The following is a 15,824-nucleotide window of genomic DNA, read 5'->3' on the forward strand; positions in this document are numbered from 1 at the left end:
CGAATGATTTTCTTCTTGCCTCAGGGCTGGATTTAGCTCCCGTCTGAGCTTGATATTCCCGTCCCTCTCTCCATAACTTCCCGACCATCTTCATTCACCTCCGGGACATCTCGTGGCGAGTGAAGCTCTCCCTCCCACACCTTGGCCACTATCACCACCACCACCACTATCGCGGCGGCCTGTCATAGATTCTTGGCCAACGCCCCTCTCGCGCCGAGAGCATCCAGCTTATAGGTACCTACAGTGGAGGAGGGTCGCTTTTCCTTATGCGGCATTCATCGCCAGGGCCAAACCACCTCTGGTACTCTCCGGCATCGTTAGGTAAGTGAAGCTATCTATCATCCCAGACCATCCCCAGATGGAGAATGTCCCATCCCCCCATCCCATCCCCTGTAGCATATGTATAAGTCGTAACGAAGAAACACCGCTAATCCCAAACCCCACAATCGGGACAGGCTGCTATTGCTCAATGAAGGGTTAGAAGACGCGTGTAGCTCTGCAACATAACGCGTTTATCCCTGAAAGCCTTGGCATCTATCCCAACTTCGTAGCTCAAACGCATATACACCTACCTACCCAAGGAGTCCTACGTTGCTACGTTGCTACACCATCTTGGATAGATAGCGGGGAAATCGGAACGACAACAAGCTATTACTAGGTATACAAGCAACCCTTCACTAGGTCGCTCGCTCTCCTTAGCCTACCCGCCTAACCCGCTCCTAGAGGCGAAGGGGACCAGAGCTGCCAACCCGCTCTACAACGCAATGTTGAGGCGTCCGCCCACCACCCTCACCCTCACGGCTGAAGATGTGGCCGCGTATGAAGACCGGCGCTATGCTGCCCAAACTCAAGTACATTCGCGTTCTGCCTCCCACCCCCCATTGCCGCAGCAATCCCAACCAACCGCAATGGACACATCGTCCTCGTCATTAACGCCGTCGCCTCCACCTACAACGACAGCCGCAGACGACGAAGACATGCAGGATGCCGATGCCGAAGTCGGTGACACCAGCGACCCCTTCATAACCGCACCCCGCCGCGCCGCCCGCGATCAGCACCGCGCTCGCGCACAGTCGCCTAGTCAAGCGCGTGCTGCATTCATACAACAGGCCCGGGCAACCAGAAGTCAACATCCTGCTACTGCCTCCACATCCACATCTGCCACGACCCCCACGACGCGCACGCAGCGGGTAATCGGTGTCTCTGGCGCGACCGCCACCCAGCAAACGGCTTCGACGAGGTCCGGAGGCGCCGGCGGAACTGCTGCGCGGCCAACGACTAGTAGGCAAGGTAGCAGTGAACCAACCGGTACGTCGGCCCCGCCGGCGGGGCGGATGATGACAAGGAGCCGAGAGGAGCGGGTTGGGGTCGCTCCAACAGCGGGGCCGGGAGCGAGCGCAGCATCGAGACGTCGCTAGGAACAGATATCTCGTAGGTGGGGAGTTGTGATACCACCTTCTCACTCCCGTTGAGTCGCTATTTCGTATTGCACGTCCGTTTCCGTATACTCGGCACCTCGCATTAGGTACTTACCAGCGAGGTGATGGACACCTCCTATTCTTCGTGCAGCTAACAGCAACAGGCGGCTCTCAGATCCTATATCGCATTTGGTCTTTCCTAGTACGTCGAAGCCTGCATCTGTACAGGCTAGGAAGAGGTACTACCCGTGCTTATCACATGGAAAGCGAGCAACCTTGCATCGCAGTGGAACCCCAGCGTCCACGCATCCGCGGGCTGCCAATGGCTCTTCTGCTGCGAAATGCGAGGTATAGTAGCAACCCTATAAAAAGCCACCCCTGTTTGCTTGTAAGTCGAGCGTGCCCTCGGCGCTGCCTATCGCCGGCATTCACAGGATCGCGAGGGGGGGCCTACATGTGATACTGGGGAAATATTCTCTTCCTAGGCTTGATCAGGGTGAGCACGGGAACGGATTGCCAATGGGTTTAGCGATTCGAATTTTGCCTGGTCGCTAGACGGCTGTTGTGAGGGGCGGGTGAGGAAATGGCGTTAGCTCCCGCGCGAAAGAGGTCGGCGCTCTCTCGAATCGATAGAGTATTCGAATTTTTTTTTTTTTGAGAGGAGTTGGGTGCCACTGACTTACCCTAGCTGCTAGGACGGCGAGAGACGTGTATATAGGCGGACAGCTGGATCCCGGGTTGGATCTGAGGAGATCGAAGACAGAAGGGGGAGGCTTATAGTGCCTACGTCTACATACCACTTAACACTCCTACTGCTTGTCACCCTATTCATCGTGGTTATATCCCGCTACTCGTGGGCGGGTCGACATCATCTGGACTCAACCTACAGGAAAAAAAAAGAAAAGAAAAAAACCCTTGTTCAGGCCCAAGCGCGGAGAGACGGGGTAGGGTCCGCAGCCGACGATAGCAAGATAGAAACCATACAGGCAGCTTTCGACAGTGATGCTCGGTAGTGCACGCAGGCAGAGAAGCAAGCATACTCACTCCACGTCCCCCCAATGCCTCCCTCTCGCTGCCGTTTGCCGTCTCACATGGTGACTCAGACACGTGCCGTCCGCCCCTCGCTGGCACCCCGTCCGTCTATTGTCTATCCGCTGCCGCTAGAGCAAGCGCCGCCAGGCTGGCACCTGGTCCTACAGCTCTCGTGGTTCTGCCCGGCGGGCTGCCGCCGACCGACTAGCGGCGACATTCGTGCAGCTGGTGTGCGTAGGTAGTGCTGATATGTAGGGGAGCGGGGGGGGAGGAAAGAAGAAAGAGAGAGAGAGAGACAGCGCCACGGCTACGGGTATACCTAGACAGACAGACACACACACACAGAGAGAGAGAGGGGGGGAGAGAGTCAGGGCCGCTGGCGCTGGCGCTGCAGCCGGGAGAGACACGCAGGCAACGCATTCATTCATTCATGCATTCCGCCATCCCAAACATCCCGGGCCCTGACGCACCCGTCGGACCTAGAGTAAGCAGCCCTATCACTACTCAGTGCTGAAAGGGGAAGAAGGGGGTAACTGGCGATGGTGTGTATTTATTGATTCGCTCGCTATGCTTCCATCCTGGACGCCTGCCCTGCTTTCCTATACTACCGCTTTCCGCGCCTCCTCTCCTCTTCCGCGCACCCTCCTCCTCCGTATCTATGTGTGTGCACATCTCGCTTCCCGCTCTCTCCCCCCGAAAACGCCGCCGCTGCCATGCAGACCGGAACGCGCAGTGGAACCCGATGCCAGAAGAAATGAAGAAAAAAAAAAAGAGGAAAAAAACAAAATCCGGCAGAGCGCTGAAGTGGACAGGGAAACCAAAAACGACAATGGATAGGGAGAGGGGCCTAGATGCCTCTTGGCGTCGAGACACGCTCCCCCCTCGCCGTCCCTCATAGCCTACACCGGCGGATGGCGGGTATACATGTGCTACCGTCACGCGCGAACGGGGCGAGTCCGCTACGATCCGCATAGCCCGGTTATTTTTTCTTTTGGGTGCCCTTCTATTTCGTCTACGCACGCCCGCGACCGTCGCCGTGCTGGAATGAGTAAAATTTCGTGCTCGCGCTCGAGCGCACTTAAAAAAGACCTGTCAAATCTCTCAGGTAGAAGGGAATGAGAAGATGAGGTTTGCTGAGGGCTGGGGAGGAGAGGAGGAGGGTGGGGGGAGGGGGGGGTATTTACTGAAGAGGGCAAGTGAAAATACAGCCATCGCGAACACCATATCAGCCGATGACTAGCAACCATCCAGTCCCACGTCCCGTACCCAAGCATCCCATCCCATCCGTCACATCCGTCCCCCTCTCCTCCCCCTTTCGCGCAGACCCCCCCGGCACAGTACGGTAGCGGCGATCAAGCTGCTCCTTTACACATCTCCCCGCTGCCCTAAAGACAGGCGGCGAAGCCATTTAGGAGGGCGGAGGATTGAACTTGATCTTGAACTTTGTCGGGCCTTTGGACGCGGGAGGCGACGCCGAAGGGGGCTTCGACAGTGCGGCACCGCCGGGTGCGGCCGATGGCAGCGGTTTACGCATGTCCGGAAGTGGCTTTCGCGGCTTCCCAGTGCCGTTGCCCCCTCCCGGTTGGGCTTGGGCTTGGGACAAGGATTGCGAAGAGGGTTGAGAAGGGAGCGGGTGAGCGGAGGACAAGCCGGGGGCGGCGGGTAGCGCTTTGTGAGGGAAAGACGCCGATGTCGACGACGAAGCCTGCGCAGGAACCTTTTTGCTCGACGAGATCGTCGGGGCGGGAGGACGTGCGGTGCTGCCATTGCTGCCAGACGCGTCCTCCGGCTTGCGATGCTTAGGCGCGGCGCGGATCGATCCTGCTTGGTGGCCGTCCTTGCGTCGGCGCAACTTATGCCAGCCGTTGAACTTGAGCTTGACGGGCATGGTAGGCTTAGAGCTCTTTCCAAGCAACTCCAACTCCTTCCTAGGGATTCTGGACGTGTCGAGTTTGACGAGCTTGGATGGCCGGGGCCCGTCGCTTTCGGTGCTCGCCCTCTTCAGTGATTTCGAGGGCTTGGCGGGAGCTAAATTGCCGTTCCCGTTGACTTTAGGGGGTCCTGCTTTCGGTTCCGGCGGGGCATGCTCAATGGTAGGTCGCGGAGGGGGCAGGGCAGAGATGTTATCTCTATAAGATTCGCTGGTCTTCGGTTTCTCGAGCGAGATGGATGGGGTAGCCCCTCGTGGCGGGGCGGCGCCGCCTGCTTGCTTCGCCTGCTTTAGTGGCGTTCTCTCCTTCGGGCCTTGAACCGCTGGCTGCTTCGGCATAGGAGTGGATGACTTCTCCTTTGGCTTATCTTTTGGCTTCTCCTTTTGTTTCTCCTTGGAATTCTCTTTTGGTTTCTCTTTCGGCTTCTCCTTGGGATTCTCTTTCGGATTCTCCTTAGGTTTCTCCTTAAGTTTCTCCTTGGATTTGTCCTTCGCCTTTTCTCTCGGGGTGGGCGGTTGCTTTGTAGAGTTGGTAGCCGATTTTGGCACTAGGACAGTATCGGATGGTTTAGGGGCAGAAGCTGACGTTGACGATGGGGGCGGGGATTGGACGGCCGCAGGAGTAGTAGCTTTCGCGCTGAAGCTCATACTACGGTTCAGGTTCAGAGTGATAGTTCGCTTGGGTTCTGGCTTGGGTGGAGGTGGATGTGTAGGAGGGTATGATTTGCGCGGCTTCGTTCTGGAATGCCTCTTAAATGTGACCAGACATCTGTGTCGAGTCTTCTCGCCGCGTTCAACGGTCCAGTAGGTAGGATACGCGATGTGTATCAGCAGAGATTGGTCTTCCTCGAATAGTATCGAGCAAAGCTCAAGGAAATTGATCCGCTCGGCGACGGTAAGAACGGGTGATTCGATCGCGTTCCAGACAGCCGCCTGTAGGTCCTCGTCATCCGTGGTCTCGGCTTTAAGAGCCTCGAGAGCCGCGGGGAGCTTCTCTTTGCGGGCCTTTGCTTTCTGCTTCGCTTCTATAATTGCGGTGTCCTGCTCGACAATGAGGCCGTCCTCTGCCGGTTGGGCTGGCGCCTGTTTACCAGGCTGCTCGTCCTCCCCTATCGCGATGCTGGCAAGACCGCGGCAGAGTGCTTTAAACAGTCGATCTCGGACATAGGGCGAAGAGTCGGTACTGACCAATGCTAAGAAATACCGTAGGAATGATGTGTTTCTTAGCAATCCTAGTTCGACAAGCGATTCGCAGGCCTTAATCCGGACCAGGTCGAAAGTCTTATCTTGTAAATACTGGATGAACATGATAGGATTGAGGGGGATGACCTTTGCCTTCATTAGGTGGCAAAAGGCGTCGAGAGCGGCTATGGTGAAGCAATTTTGGTGGGAGGGCGAGTACTGGTCCATCCTACGGAACCGCTCGATTTCTTCCACCGCTGAGTCCCGAAACTGTTCGGGTTCCAAGTCAACGGCATCTAGCATTTCTTCATCTTCGCCGTCTTCAAACGACATGGACATGTTCATTTGCGGCTGACCGGCTTTCTTCTCGTCGGGAACCTGGCAGATTGCTAGAGCCCTGATTAGTCTACAGATATATAAGTGGTCCGAGTAGACGTTGTTCGTGTTGTCGTTGGCCTGGAGCTGTTCGAGTATGAACCTCCGTGCTTCTTTAGGGCACTTGCCGTCTTCGCCGCGGATGCGAGCGACGGCTTCTGGGATCGCGCATTGTACTAGGTACTGACGTTTGTCCGAGAAGTCGTTGGGGAGCGGCGTGTATGTGCCAGGATGACAGAAAAAGTGCTGGAAAGTCTTGAGGAGATGGCGGAGACCGATCCAGTTCACGTGCTCGTTTACGGCGTGGCGAGGGAGCTCGTTCGCCGCCATTATGCGTATCCCATAGTAATATCGAGGGTCCAACAGGGTCCGAGTTAATATGGTCGATACGAGGGGGTGAGGTCCGGTCTTAGAGAAGCTCCGGTGGAGGAATAACATAGAATCTTGCTGGGCAACAACATCCCTGTCCTGCTGCAGCTGTGATGCGTACATGTACGGAGGAAGATTGGTTTGCATGTCGCAGAGCCACTCGAGGTCGGCGTCCATCCGGATCCATTCGTAGGATTCCTGGTCCATCTTCGCTTCGGTTTCCTCGTCCCAGTCACGGAAATCCCATTCTTCGATCTCATCCAGATGTTGCATGACGTCCCCCAGGTAGTAGAGATCCTTCTGGCTTTCCTCGTTGCCCCTCGCGTTGCTGCTGGCCAATGCCCTTTCACGTTGCCGGCGATTTCTCTTAAGTCGCTTATACTTCGTGTTGTAGGGTATCTCGAATTTCACAGATTTGGCAGCGTCCTCCCGGATTTCTACAATATGCTCGTAAGGTGTGCCATCCGCTTCGTGGATCCGGATGGTCATAGGTCCGGTAAAGGACTGCTGCGGCTCGTTGGCGTAAACAGCGTGGCTCTCCTCCACAATGTCTCTCCAGAAATTATCCTTGTCGATTGGCCTGGCTTTGATAAAGGCGATGTCTTGCGTTTGTCGGATCGTCATTTCCACACACAACCGTTTCTTGTTGAACCGCTGGAAGACGTCGAATCTGGGACAACCTGACATCACGACCCACTGATTCCAGAAATGTTCCAGCCTCGTGTTCCCTGCCTTCTCGCAGGCTTTGCGAAAGGCATCCGACCCTAAGACTTCGTCCGAGGCTTGGCCAGACGTATTGGCTTTGCTGACCATGCGAGATATGATCTTGGAGATACTTGCGGTGCCCGACGACTTCGAGAGGCGTCGGTCTAGAATGAAAAGCACTAGGGGTGCTTTGAGATTCATGAAGTCGACTTCGAAATTACCGAGGTAGAGGTGTTCACCAATCTCTTGCAGAGAGGGTCGTCGTATGTCGACCTCGACGAGGCGGTCCGCCATCGATTTCATCCGGAATCTAAACTCGTTATTCCCGCACAGCGCTTTGATGAAATGGTCGGTCATGAACCACGAGATGCCAACGACAAGCCAGATGTCCGCTTTGGTATTGGGGATGATGTTGACTCCAAACCACTGGCTCGCGAGCGCGTGCACGAGCGTTCTGGTGGTGTCGACTTCGTCGTCGACGATATCCTGAGGGTACAGCAGCCTTGTGCTACACAAGGAGAACGCGCATATGGGTATAGTCTCCTCGATCATGTCGTCGACGAAGCAGACCTTGTAACTCTCAAAGGGGTACCGGCCAAACGTGAGGACGAGATGGTCTACGGCCGTGACGAGGGCGGCGCAAGTATTTCTCACTTCTTCCGCGTGACCTGGTAAGCAGTAACCGTGAACCTTGACGGCGTTAGCACCAAGCTTAGTGTCGTCTTCCTCGCTTCGGAATTCCGACCACAGGTCGATATGCTCGAAAGGGCCGACGGCGAAACCGATATGTTTCGCCGCTTTATTCTTGTCGACCTCGAAAGTCATGGTCTTCTTCGTCTCGTCGTCCTTATTAACCACTTCACCGGTCAGGTAGCCAGAGCAAACGACAGTCATCTCGAGAAGCTTATCTTCCTCGGTCAGCGTAACGTCCCTATGCCTGGGCTCTTCTTCGCCGTGCTTTCGCTTGCGACTTCCGTTGAGGCCACCAACACCCTTAGCCTGCTGGTGCGCCTCGCGTGGCTTGTAAAATGCATCGCTGACGGTGCGGGGAAAGGTGATCGATATCCTCCAAGAGTTCCGCGAGCCGGGGTCGTCGATGCAGGGGAAGATAGCGGACGCGGTGCCGGGTTCGAAGGAGTGGCGGGTATAGACGTGTGGGTAACGGGTATCCACCTCGTCAACACCGACAAACTGCAGCCCGTCGCAGGAATTCTTCAGCTTGAAGGGGATGCTAATCCTGTAGCCGCCTATGGTGCCATCGGAGTGTAGGAGGAGGTCCTGCTGGTCGCTCTTTTGCGAATCTCGGTTCTTCCGTAGCACTTCGTCTACACTCGGCAGCTGGACCCTGATGGACCCGTTGAGAGGGGTGCAGCATTTTAAGTCGTGATCCAGCGCAGATACTTCTTTGCGTCGATGGTGCAACAGCGACCCCATGCGGTGTTTCCTAATCCCCCACTGAGGCGCCGACCACTCGTAATGCCCAGGCGTGTGCACGCACTCGCAAGGGTCGCGGTAGGAGGCGTCCACCTCGCAGTTGGACACGGTGATCTGCTTCACGTCTATTTCGCACTGGCGGGCGTCGATAAAGACTTCAGAGATGTCTGTGGTGGGGACGATGAGGATATGGGATCGACCGGAGATGCGCTTCTCGCGGAAATCGATGTCGATGTCGACATTCTGGGTAAAGACGACATATGGACGCGGGGGGGTGTCGTCGACGGGAAGTTCGACGGGAGGGGTGTCGCCTGTCGCGGCGGGCTCTGGCTCCACGATGCCAGGCATTGTCGGGCGTCCGCGAAGCCGCTGTGCTGTCACAGTATTGTATTACTCATCGGGGTACGTTTCTGTCGGAGGCGGAATGGGACGGGGAGACCTTGCGCGAGGTGCGCGGGAGCGTTAATGATCGGGTGCGCAGCGTGAGTTGCTCGCGCGAGGCGATTTTGATAAGGTAGGGTAAGGATGAAGGGACCGTTCTCGAGCCGGCTTGCTCAGGGCCTCGGAGGGATCGGTGCCGCGACCATGAATTCTCTATGCGGTGCTTCTTCTACAGGTCGCCTCGACGAGGGGCAGTTGTTCGAGGACAAGGAGTGGTGTTGATCGCCCGAGAGACGGGGGCGTCTCTGAAGCTGGTGACGAGGCCACGCACCGCTGGATCAGGTGCTTAGGGATGTGTCGTCTAGACGCATGCAAGGTCGGGTCGGTCGATGGCAGGCCTGATCTCTCGAGATCCCGCGTGCCGGACGCATGTATGATTCACAGGAGGAGGCGCTCACTCGCCAGACGGAATACGGGACCAGCAGATATGAAGCTGACAGGTAGGAGTGGGAGTGAGCGGCATGAAATTGATGATGTCCTGGGGGAAAATTAACTGGCCTACCTACCTAACCTTAGATAACCAACCTATCGACTCACCTAGCAACCTCGTGGTCTGTGCCCGACGCGCGCCGTCGTGTGCTGTTATATGTATCCATGTACCTGGACATTCACATATCGGCCTAGGTAACCCCGTATAGGTCCGTGGGGATGCGGGTCGATGATGACTCAGCTGCCGAGTTAGCTGCGTTAAGTGCTTGAGGTTCTACACTTACCTCAGATAGCCTAGCCTGCCCAAAGGCTAGAAAGGTAATCAAGTCCTTACGGCCCAGACGGTAACGGTAGGTAACACTGGGTAACATCAGCACTTTACTCAGAGGTACCTAATCTAGGTGGAGGCGGTACATCCGGGGTACGGATGAGAATGCTGCATGGGCCAGGTTGATCATATAAAGTGAGATCCGACCCTCGATCAACTTGCCCTTCTGCATCTTGGTACTGGGAGCGCCGCAAAATTCCCCGAGGCCATCCAACCGCCATCTGCTGTAGACGTGGCAAATTACTACGTATAGAGGCAACCTCACACGCACCCTGTGTACCGACGCGGGCGCGTAGTCTCTCTCCGGGCAAATCCTAGCTCTGTTCAGTGTCTGTGCCTGGGATTTTACGTTGGATACGTGGCCTCCGGGTCTACTACATAGGTCCCTACGTGTCTAGTCTCGGCACTCCGCGAGACTCGCGACGAGGCCTAGGCTCTGTTAGGTTCGGTGCTAGACACGCAAGGCACGGAGAAAAAGGGGGCAGCGATATTCCCGTGGGAAAAGGATGTTTATTTTTTCTAGGTGCAGAGTGCCCGCCGACCTTCTCCAGTATTCCTACCTTAGGTGCATTAGGTAGGTGTTCCAAATGCCCGTTCGATGCGTGAACCCCCAAGCCTGTTGGTACGAGATATCTAGCGAGGGCTAGGGAGGGAGATGAAGGCATATATATACCTACATATGTACATCGATAGGACCCGAGCCAAATGCAACCGTCGACGTCAGTGCCTCCAATCTGCAAGTCGCAGCTCCGGAGTGCTACGACACATCCGGGGGTCTGGTTACGGCTGCGTATCCAGCCCAAGCCATGCAGCAACCTAATTAATACAGCCAGCTTGAGCGCGATTCTAAAGCTAGGGGACCCTTCGGCTCTGGCCGCCGCGGCAGGTAGCCTCGCTCGGTGCCGAGTTGTACGCCCCACGAACAGGCGAACAGCCGTTTTTCAGCCCACTCTAAGTGTTCGGAGGAGGCCTAATAGATCCTAAGAGCTCCGGTCAGTGTCTATGCTGACGCCTATCCCTCCGCTTCCGCCTCTCGTGCGCCTTCAAGGTCTCCGTGTCGCGGTACTCCTCGGGCAGATCAAAGTCGTATTCCACCGGGTCTGGTACGGGATGGCCCCAAGCCAAAATCGTTCTACCTCTCCGACGACCTTTACTTAGGGCGGCGTCGCGCTGGTGCTTCTTTTTAAAGAATGAGGTGAACTCTTTCGCCACATGAGCCTCCGGCGACTTTGGCGGAGGCTCGCCGCGGGATCGTTTAGAACCCGACGCAGCATATCTCGCTCGCGCCAGCGCCTCCGCATGAAGCTGCCTCGCAGAGGGATCGACGTCGCCATAGTCGACGGGATCGCCGTCGCTGTCGCTGTCCCCGTCGTGAGCGTCGTCTCCTTCGGTCTCGGCCTCGGCCATCTCCTCGTCGCCGTCCGAAGATTCCTCCCCCGCGTAGTCAGAGTCCGCGCCTTTCTCTTCGCCCTCCTCCGCCTCCTCGGCCAGGGCCCGCTCCTTCTGCAGTTTGCGCCTCTTTTCTTCCTGGTTCCACGCCCGGAACTTCTCTAGGATGGCTTGGCAGCCGCTGATGAAGTGATCTCGGGCAGGCTCAAAGGTCTTCTTGCGGCTTTCCGTCACGCCACTCACGCCCATCGTTCTCAGCCAGTCGTGGCCTTGTAGCTCGTTGAGCAAGCGGATGATCTGGTCCTTTTCATGCTGGGCGCGGCCTTTCTCCGTGTTCCGGATCGACTTCTCCAGCCTCTCGGCCCTCTTATGTGAGGGCTCAAAGTAGGAATCGATCAAGGGGTCTGCAACCTCCTTGCCGGTGTACCTGGCCTCCAAGAACGAAAAGTCAATTCGCTGTGAGTCGTGCAGATCGGTAAACAAGTGGTCGCTATAAGTTCGCACTGTTGGGCGGGGCAGCTGGGCCGATTCTAGCGCCTGGTCGGGAGTGGATATTGGCAGTAGTAATGGTGGAGTAGGGGGGAGGAGGGGGTTTGCACTGGGATTGGGATTGGGATTGGGATCAGGATCGGGATTGGTGTCGATGAGGATGATTGGGGTATCGAGATTGAGGATGTCTGTAGTAGATAAGCGCCGCCGTTAGCAACCGAACTACGAATGAATTTGCGGCCGGGGGGGTTTATTGATGCTGGTTTTTTTAAGGGGAGGGAGAGAGAAGGAATATGGGAGGTGTGTGTGGCTATGCTATGTATACGTGTAGGTACATATATCTGTGTATGAGGTAGGAATACGCAGAGATTACGGTAGGGAACGAAATAAATAAACAAAAATACGAGCAAGATATTTTTTAATTAAAGGACAAGAGAGAACGGGATAATGACGGGGTGGACGGAGAGACAGTAAGTAGGGCACGTACGTTGTTCCTTGGGATCATTGCCGATGACCTCGTCGTAGTCGGGAAAATACGCCGACAACTCGCTCTTGAACCGGGTGGCCTTCTGTGACCGCAACTTGCGACCGGGCCGCTCCGTCGAGCTGGCATCGGCGGCACTCGGCTGCAGCTTGTCCAATTCGTGTCTAATTCCATTGAATGCCTTCTCCCTATACTTTTTCGGACCTGGCTCTGCTGCCGTCGCCGTCGTCGCCGGCTGGGAGGGAGAGAAGGGGGGCTTACGAGTCGCGGACGCGACCGCAGCAGGTTGGCGGTCGTGGCCCGTGGGCGGGCGTTGGGGCTTCACGATGATGGATTTATGGGGTGGGCTGATCGGCTGGTCGTGCGATGCTGGCCTGGCTAGAATCTCGACCGCGATTCTCGTCCTCTTCGGCTTCGGAGGTTCAAAGTTATTAGCGATGGGATCGAGCGGGCGCTTCATTCGAGCGGGACTGTGCTGAGGATGAATCTGCTGCGAATTTCGCGTTCGGATTGGCGTCGCGATGATCTGACCATGTTTAGCGGCGACGTCGTTGGCGCTGAGACCAGCGTGCGCAGCCGACGCCACAGCCAGAGCGTGACTGCTGCTCTCATTCGGATTGCCAGTGCCGCCGTGGGTGTTCGTACTATGGCCGTTGACGGCGTGCTGCTGCGGATGGCGTCGCGGGTAGTGGTGGTGCTGGAGGTGCTGATCCTGTTTGGGCGGGCGCTGGAGCGATTCAGCTCGTCGCGAAGAAGTGGTGGCCATGGGTGGGAGTGGTTGCAACGAGAAGGGCGACCATGATGGCACCGGAAGGGGTGGATGATTCATGGAGTATGGTATAGCATAGGCAAAGGCATAGGCATCGGCAATGTATGGAATTGTATCGTATTGTATTATTATGATAGGTATTTCCACCCTCGACTCCTTGGTGCATCCCTATACCGATTGCGCATCTGCCTGCGTATTGCCTGTGCATGGGATGCTGGAGGGCCTTTTTATTCCGGCTCTCGACCCAGCCATGAATCTTCCCCCTTTCGCCAGCTGGAGCCTGCCTAAGGATTAGGCGGGTGTCCGCCGACCGTCCCAGATTATAGCGGACGGTGTTAGGCCACATTAGGCACCTACCCCGCCTATAGGCTATAGGTAGGTTATCCGCGGGCCCGTCACTGCCCTAAGAGGTACCTACAGTTAGGCACGCCCATATACCTATAGTGACGCTTACAGTGACGCCTACAGCGACGCCCGTCTTAACCTTAGGTGCATTAATCCTCCGGACCTTGCCCCCTTACCTTGCCTTGCCCTGCCTTGCTTCATAAGTATGCACCATCACTACGGGACGGATGTACGCGGATCGGTATAGACGGTACGCATCAATTTATCGGCATCGGACGCTATTTCTCCTACCGATAATGCAGACATCCTGTGCGTGGATGGTCAATACCTACTTTTCCTCCTTTATCATATGTCCTACAGTCTGCCCAGTTTTCTCGGGGGCAACAGTTGCAACAAGTTACGATTGCTGTCCGCAACACAAGTACTGCCGCTGATTATAGCGGGAGGCGAAGCCGGTTCTCCAAGTGCCTAGGTACCTAAGAGCATAGTGCGAGGGATGGGCTCGACCCGACTCAGCCGCTACCTCCTCCAGCACCCGGGGATGGATTCACCCACGGCTTGGGCCCGCTGGCTATCCAGTTCCCGTCCGGCGCCCCCAACCGATCCGGGTAGAATAACAACAATCTGGAGAAATCCGAATCCCCGTTTCTTCGATTCCATTGCTCAAATGTCGGGTGACACCACCGGCACGGTTCTATATATAGAGAGGCACATCCGCCCTACGGCACCGGACATGTCGCATTCTCGCCTTTAGAAGGGATATTGGGTGCCTGCCTAGGTATACATATAGCTACCTAGGTAGGTAGGTACATACTTAAGTGCCTAAGGTACCCGAGCCAACCTCATCGCGTCCAGATATTGCATACCTCCACCGTGCATCGAGACACGCACGTCGACACAGCTTAGGTGAGGAGGCGCCTAAAGCGGGCGCTATAAGTTCACCTATCTTGCCTGCATGTACAGGGCTCATATGACCTCATAGGCATGGAGCAACCTACGTCGTCGTCATTGGCATAGTTATATCTTCTCTAGCCACTCCTCTCGATTTTATCTCTTTTTTAATTCTCTTCTCTTGTCTCTCTCTTTTGGTCCCCTTCTATTAAGCATTACGTATCTCATGGATTGACGAGATTCACTACACCCCTAACCCTCCACATGGACGACTCGGGGCAGCCGGCATCCGCATCACGGAATGCACTCCCGCATGTTGTTTATCCGGCACAACTCCCAAGCCCAGGTGGTTGCGTCATTCCAGACAAAGCCACGCGGTTCGGGGTCGATTTCGAGGTCGAACACCCGTTAGACGTTAGAGCCGCCAGCGAGTAACTGTGTTGGTATTTTTCCAATATTCTTACTCACAATGGGAGAGGCATTTTACTTACCCCTTTCGCAATACCACTAGTGATCTCTGGCTACTTACCTACCACTAGCGATGCTTACCTTTCGAGATTCCCACCCATCGGTTCGTTCAAATATTAGTAGCCGCCACAAGTGGCGCCTCGTCCGACTGGCTAGAGGTTCAGGCACCCTTGATTCGCACTCGAAGGACATTCGGTGTCGACTGAGGTGTCAAGATGACGGAGTGTGAACATATCAGCCACCCAGCATCCTCACCGTCACCGAAACGTACGGGGTCACCACCTCCGTGTTCTTTTTCCAGGCAGGTTTCACAGACCTCCGCCCCCGTCGGGGGCACGCCGCCTTCACCTGGACCGCGCCGGGAGTCCGAAGCTTCCCTCGGCAAAACCACGTCGCATCGGAGCCACCAGGAATACCTCGACTCGTTGCAGCCGCCATCAGGCGAGGAATTCGAACGCCTAGCAAAATTACAGGAGCAGCGCGAGAAAGAACACAAGCATCGTAATCAAGAGCTCCGCCGTCACATTATTATCGACGTGCAGATGTGCATGAAGGCAAGGCAGGATTTCATGCTGCTCAAGGCTGCGGAACACGCGACGCCGAGCAGCGGAAACGCCCTGCAAGAAGCTATTAGGACGCAGGCGGCCATCGTCATACAGCGAACGTATCGTGGATACCGCGTCAGGAGGGAGATACAAGGACTAGGATTAGACGCAAGCACCAGATGGACACATGCTATCAGGGATGCGCGGTGGAAAGAATTGAACACGCCACGAGCCCGGCGGGGTAGTGCGATGAGTGCCGGGAGTGAGGATGCAGGTAGCGGGACGAGGCCTAGCACGAGCCGGTCTGTAGCTAGGCAAAACTGGATGAAAGTTGCTGCCATAGCTCGACATGCGGGTGCAGATGAGGATTCATCTCCCTCCTCCTCCGACCACCCGCCTTCTTCGCCCGCTGGAGAGGAGTTGAGCAGGGCGAGCTCGGAACGGAGAGCTGCTGAGAAAAAGAAACGCATAAAAACCCAGGACAAAAGACGAGAACACGCTCGGATGATGGGCTTACAGTACTTTTTGGAAATGGTGGACCTCAAGCATCGTTACGGTTCAAACCTTACACTGTACCACGAAGAGTGGAAGAAGTCAGATACGAACGAGAATTTCTTCTACTGGCTAGACTTTGGCGAAGGGAGGCTTATAGATTTAGTAGCATGTCCCAGGGATCGTTTGGATCGCGAGCAGGTCCGTTATCTGAGCCGGGAGGAAAGACAATACTATCTAGTGAAAGTCGACTCCCAAGGCCGTCTGGTTTGGGCCAAGAACGGTCAGCGGATCGACACCACCGAGGAC

At 56.0% G+C, this 15,824-nt stretch overlaps 4 protein-coding genes across 4 annotated transcripts; 1 reads left to right on the forward strand and 3 right to left on the reverse strand.

Annotated features, from left to right (window-relative positions):
• Nucleotides 1-265: 265 nt before the first annotated feature.
• On the forward strand, nt 266-1,548 carry GGS23DRAFT_464908 (uncharacterized protein). The gene is made up of 2 exons (XM_051514158.1): nt 266-321; nt 456-1,548. The coding sequence occupies exon 2, from the start codon at nt 765-767 to the stop codon at nt 1,416-1,418; it is 654 nt and encodes a 217-aa protein (XP_051373533.1). The 5' UTR covers nt 266-321; nt 456-764; the 3' UTR covers nt 1,419-1,548.
• A 1,179-nt stretch (nt 1,549-2,727) lies between these two features.
• GGS23DRAFT_465230 (uncharacterized protein) lies at nt 2,728-3,640 on the reverse strand. The gene has a single exon (XM_051514160.1). It carries the CDS (start codon nt 3,420-3,422, stop codon nt 2,955-2,957), a length of 468 nt encoding a protein of 155 aa, XP_051373534.1. The 5' UTR covers nt 3,423-3,640; the 3' UTR covers nt 2,728-2,954.
• On the reverse strand, nt 3,520-8,978 carry GGS23DRAFT_465225 (uncharacterized protein). Its single transcript, XM_051514159.1, has 2 exons — nt 3,635-8,978; nt 3,520-3,527 (listed from the first exon to the last, which is right to left on the reverse strand). Exon 1 carries the CDS (start codon nt 8,791-8,793, stop codon nt 3,859-3,861), a length of 4,935 nt encoding a protein of 1,644 aa, XP_051373535.1. The 5' UTR covers nt 8,794-8,978; the 3' UTR covers nt 3,520-3,527; nt 3,635-3,858.
• Nucleotides 8,979-10,636: 1,658 nt separating this feature from the next.
• On the reverse strand, nt 10,637-12,771 carry GGS23DRAFT_595518 (something about silencing, SAS, complex subunit 4-domain-containing protein; the record flags this gene model as incomplete). The annotated part of the gene is made up of 2 exons (XM_051518324.1): nt 10,637-11,709; nt 12,009-12,771. The coding sequence occupies 2 exons, from the start codon at nt 12,769-12,771 to the stop codon at nt 10,637-10,639; spliced, it is 1,836 nt and encodes a 611-aa protein (XP_051373536.1).
• Nucleotides 12,772-15,824: the final 3,053 nt, after the last annotated feature.

Source organism: Durotheca rogersii (assembly GCF_024521655.1).
Source record: "Durotheca rogersii strain YMJ 92031201 chromosome Unknown GGS23scaffold_6, whole genome shotgun sequence".
NCBI classification, from domain to species: Eukaryota; Fungi; Ascomycota; class Sordariomycetes; order Xylariales; family Xylariaceae; genus Durotheca; species Durotheca rogersii.